The 5,000-nt window shown below is 41.7% G+C and overlaps 1 protein-coding gene across 3 annotated transcripts in view; it reads left to right on the top strand.

Annotated features, from left to right (window-relative positions):
* Nucleotides 1-5,000, top strand: part of RCN1 (reticulocalbin 1) — a 63,556-nt gene that overhangs the window by 33,951 nt on the left and 24,605 nt on the right. The window contains exon 5 of one of the 3 annotated variants that reach the window (XM_068259462.1): nt 3,339-3,399. The exons of the other annotated variants lie outside the window; for them this stretch is intronic. Coding sequence (XP_068115563.1) covers nt 3,339-3,399 — 61 coding nt within the window. The remainder of the gene's footprint in view (nt 1-3,338; nt 3,400-5,000) is intronic. 3 annotated transcript variants of the gene reach the window in all.

The raw sequence follows: 5,000 nt of genomic DNA, 5'->3' as shown, positions 1-5,000 counted from the left end.
TTTGTAGTCACCAAACCACATTTTAATATACCAAATTATTTGATTTCATCAGCAAAGGGAGTGCATACATTTGCATAAATCAGTATCAACGCAGAATTATTTCCATCTCATTGACCATCTCTATTAGTGACACGGCTACACATCAGGCTTTATTCTTACAGCATAGATGTTATTTAGTATATATAAGAGATTCCTGTGTACACATCATATATACAGTCACAATCAGATGTGTATATCTGACTTTAAAAATACAGGGACTGCTTTATTGAAGCAGCAGAAGTAACTAATTTTGATTGGTTTATTTCATTTTTGTGGACTGAGCACAGCTATTACTGTATATATACATTATTTTTAATGACTATTATGTGAGAAATAGAACATTTTGTCATATTTTCTATTTTAATTACAGTTACAAATTAATTAGGAGTTGGAGTCGGTGCATTTTTTCCGACTCCAGGCACCCAAAATTGCTCCGACTCCACAGCCCTGAATATTACAGAGCCAAACTAATCCAACATGCATACAGATTGTTTCGGATTGGTTGATTCTCATCAATGCATGGCATAAAATACCCAGATTGCCCAGCAATTTTTCAGTGTTGTATCCCTCTCCACTTTTTTATGAGGTCTTGCAACTGACCAGTTTAATAAATTGTGACTTTTTTTTTTTTCTCCAGCTTCTTCAGTGGTTTTTTTTTTATTATTATTATTTTCCTCCCACTCCCCCTTTTTTTTTTTTTTTTTTTTTTTAAATTATTTCTTATTGTACATCTCCAATTCTCACAGAGTAATTAGCAAACCTACAGTCAAACATTTTGCTGTTGGGGGACACTGTGGGATGGCACGATCACTCGTACTGTGGGAATTTTTTCTCTTTTTCAAGAGAAAGGGAATTTCAGTTCAAAGGACATCTGAAGTGAGAGCGATATGGAGGCTGCCAAATTGCCTGACTGTCCTGCTGATACTCTGCCTCTAATGGCCTCTAATGCCATTTCAACTATTTCCAACAGGCCCGATCTGATTTCCAATCGATTTCCATAGAAGTGAACAGAAAATCGATGGGAATTCAGATCGGGCATGTTGGAAATAGTCAATCTGGCAGGTAAATCTGCCAGAAAATTGTATTGTGTGTGTACCTAGCATAATACTTTCAGTCATAGATCCTGAACAAGCATGCAGATCAGATGTTTCTGACTGAAGTAGCTGCATGATATAGCTGCATGTTTATTTCAGGTGTTTGATTCAGACACTACTGGTATTGTTTAAAAGTAAATAAATATGGCAGCCTCCATATTGCTTTCAGTTCAGTGGTACTTTGGGGCTGTTTTATCTTATATTATAAAGGATTTTCTGCATTTTGCGACCCATCCAGTAGCTGTAATAGATAGCTGAGATACCGCCGCAGAGGCAAGCGGCATGGCGGCTATCTCCGCGTATCAGCCGGCGGCCTCTGCAGTGCAGTTACATGCTGCTGCTCTGCCTGGTCCTTCTATTGCACATAGATTGAGGGCTACGCACGAGCGCGCCAGGCGACAGGACCTTTATGCGAATAGAAGGGGAGTCAGCTGATCTGCCAAGTCAGCTGACTCCAACGGTACTTTGGATTGGCTGAATGATGGGGGCGGCGCTGCGGGGCATATATATATATATATATATATATATATATATATATATAGTACTAGTCTGTCAGTTGCCCCGTGTCTGCTGTTGCGAATGCTAACGTGTTAGCGCTCAGACCCTAGTCAGATCCCAAAGTGTGCTAGAACCAGCTGGAGCTCGGGATCCACACTTAGCCAGATTCTGTTGATAGCTTAACGTACTAATTGCATTGTATTATCTGTTATGACCTTCTGCTTCCTTTGACTACTCTCCTGCTTATTGATTCTGTACCTCTGCCCATCTGATTCCGGTTGCCAACTCTGCCTGAACTTAACATTGAATCAGCCTTCTGTCTTTGTACTTTATCTGTCCGTACATTGCCTACTCTGCTTGTCTGACCTTCCTGTCCTCACCAGTGGGCCTAGCCACTGGTAAGGGATCTGTAATAGCCTTCACCTACTCCTCAGGTGAAGCTCAGCTGCAGCACTGTCTGTAACACCTGCTCCTCAGGTGTCCACCAGCTGCAGTATAGTCTTAATCACCTGCTCCTCAGGTGATCATCCTTTGAAGCACTGTCTGTTACACCTGCTCCTCAGGTGTCCACTGGCTGCAGTATAGTCTTAATCGCCTGCTCCTCAGGTGATCATCCTTGCAGCACAGCCAGTGGTCCCTGCCCCTCAGGCGTCCACTGGTTGCAGTACAGTATGAATCACCTGCTCCTCAGGTGATCATTGGCTGCAGTACTGTCTGAGTCACCTGCTACTCGGGAGATCTCCTCTTCCTCATTACTGTTGCACCAAACACTATCTCACATTGGTTATCCTGTGTCTGGCTATACTAGCATTATTGGTGATTCTGCAGATCACCACATAATCAGGTATAGCATCTGTATTGTTGGTGATACTGCAGATCATCAATAATCAGAAAATCTGTTTTGCTGACACCAATCGTTACAGCAGCAAATTCAAATTGCAACCTTTACTAGTGCAATCCAGTTGCAATCTGATTTTGTGTGATCGCAAGCACCCTGCATGCTGAATTTCTCCTGCATTTCTTTTTGTATTCCTATCTTCCAGGAGAAATCGCAATCTGAGAAAAATCGCATTGTTAAATCGCACAGCATTTGTGATTGCGTTGTGGGATTTTCGGTATAAAAAAATGGCCCTCAATGTGAGCTGTGAACCCCACACCACAAAATATGTGAATGCATTTATTTTCCTGCTGGAGAGATTACATTTATCATGTGACCAGGGAATCCACAGGAAGTGAGGAGTAATCTTTGCAATAGGGACCAAAATGCAATCATAGTAGCAAGTTCCAATCCATCCGGCTTTTTTCAAAGCTTAAACAAAGTGGTTTTATCAGAACTCCACTTAAAGGGAACCTAAAATGATGTGAATATAGAAAGGATATTTGCTATCTTCCTTTTCAAAGGGAGGCGCCCTGCTGTGCAGCCTGGCGCAGCCTAACAATAGCAGTCACTTGTTGGGGAAACACTGTGATTGGACATCTGTACTGATGCTAGATTTTCACCCAAGACTATCACAAAAGATTGTTTTGGGGGATGAAAATTTAGCCTAGCTTAATTTCTGGGAAACTATTCAAAGATCAGACAGCCTTGCTTTTTCTTTTTCCAGGTAAAAGGAAATTCATTGTGCATCACATATGATACAAGTTTCCGAACATCGTTCCTATTCCTTAGTTTTCATGTATACAATCATTGTTGTGTCCTTTTTGCAGGAGACGTTGGAAGATATTGACAAGAATGGAGATGGATTTGTTGATGAAGATGAATATATAGGTAAATACAACAGGGGAAAGAGATGCCTAGGAGTGATAAAATGTATTAAAAAAATTAAATCTGAAAAAGGGGGAGGGGGCTTACCTCAAGAGTGACGGTTATTAAACGATGCATGAGCAAAATAAAAGAAAATGAGATTTTTCTTACCTGGGGCTTCTTCCAGTCCCTAGAAGCCTATGTGTCCCTCGCCACAGCGTTCGGTCTCTGCCATTTTCCTGGGGTCCCCTCCGTAGTGGCAAACGACCACCTTTATGGCTTCAGCACATGCATGAGCATGCGGCTGTGCTGCTCGCTGTCCTGTGCAGGCACAATACTTCAGGCACAGTGCCTCTAGCTAGGCAAGGGAGGGAGTTCCAGAGAATGGGAGCAATTCTAGAGAAGTTTTGGAGCCATGCATCATTGCATGGGACAATATTTATTGATGACACAAGCTGATTACTGGAGGTGGGGGTGTCAGAGAAGGTAATTTTGGGGTGCATATTTTATGTGGTCAAAAATTTAGGTGGGACAGGATCTGTGATGTAAGACAAAGATAAAAATTTGAGAGCCCTGAATAGTGTAATACTGTTGATTGGTATAAGTAGCAATGAATAGTAGAAATTTTACTCACAAGCATGGGTTGCCGCCACAGGCAACCACTATATGCGCAGATGGGGAGATTACCCTGTCCCCACTCAGGCTAAGAAGTCGCTCTCCGTAGATAGGAAGGAAAAAGGGCAGAAACACCCATCCACCAGGTAGATATTCATTGATTTGTGTATGCAGAGGCGTCAAAATACATGAAAAACAGTTTAAAATGGGGGTACTGGTAGACTTGCCTCCCCATAGATGACTCAACAATAATGTATTTTTAAAATGTATTCAACATTTATTTCTTACTCCAATAACATCTGTTTCGTGGGTCTGTCGCCCGCTTCCTCAGGTAAAGTACAACAAGGAGCAGCTGAATGAGTGTCAGGACAGATATAGTGATTTTAAAGGCAAAGCATAGTGGCATAAATTTTTATACACTAGACCCAGTGGTGATCCAGGAGTTAAAAGTGGCCCTAAGATTATTTTTGCCCTAGTTGTGAAGTTAATTTTAGGCAGCTGCAGAACATCGCGACAAGTCTAAAAAGTTTCAGAGCGGCGGCCTAGGTTTTACTGCTCACACTGTGCTGATGAAGCCTGGCTTTTTCTTATCCATATTTAAATCTATATACATCTGATTTGAAATAATGCAGGTGTGCTTAAATTAGACCTATAATTGTGTCCCCTTTTGTGTATGATGAAATGAGGCAGAAACTCATCCGACTATAAGAGCCGGCAAACCGCTCTCCCAAGACATTTAATGGGCTCCTAGCAATTAAAATGTTTCTTTGGTCAAAGTTCTGCAGCAGTTGGTGCTTACCTACTGGCCTGCTGTTCTCCCAGCAAGGGTAAAGTGGTCCAAATTGTGTACATTGTTTTGTGTACAATGTCACAGTGCTATAGAAGGCAGCACCCCACTTGGTAATGACAGGATGTGTTCCCAGAGTGCCTTCGGTAATGGAGAGAGGTAAAGTAATTTAATTTAGGTGTTGATCAAGAATGTTGTTTTCACAGCGGTAGACAGAAGGGAA

Source organism: Hyperolius riggenbachi, chromosome 11 (assembly GCF_040937935.1).
Source record: "Hyperolius riggenbachi isolate aHypRig1 chromosome 11, aHypRig1.pri, whole genome shotgun sequence".
In the NCBI taxonomy this organism is placed as follows: Eukaryota; Metazoa; Chordata; class Amphibia; order Anura; family Hyperoliidae; genus Hyperolius; species Hyperolius riggenbachi.
The sequence above is the reverse complement of the archived record's forward strand: the minus strand, read 5'-3'. Positions and strand labels throughout refer to the sequence as shown.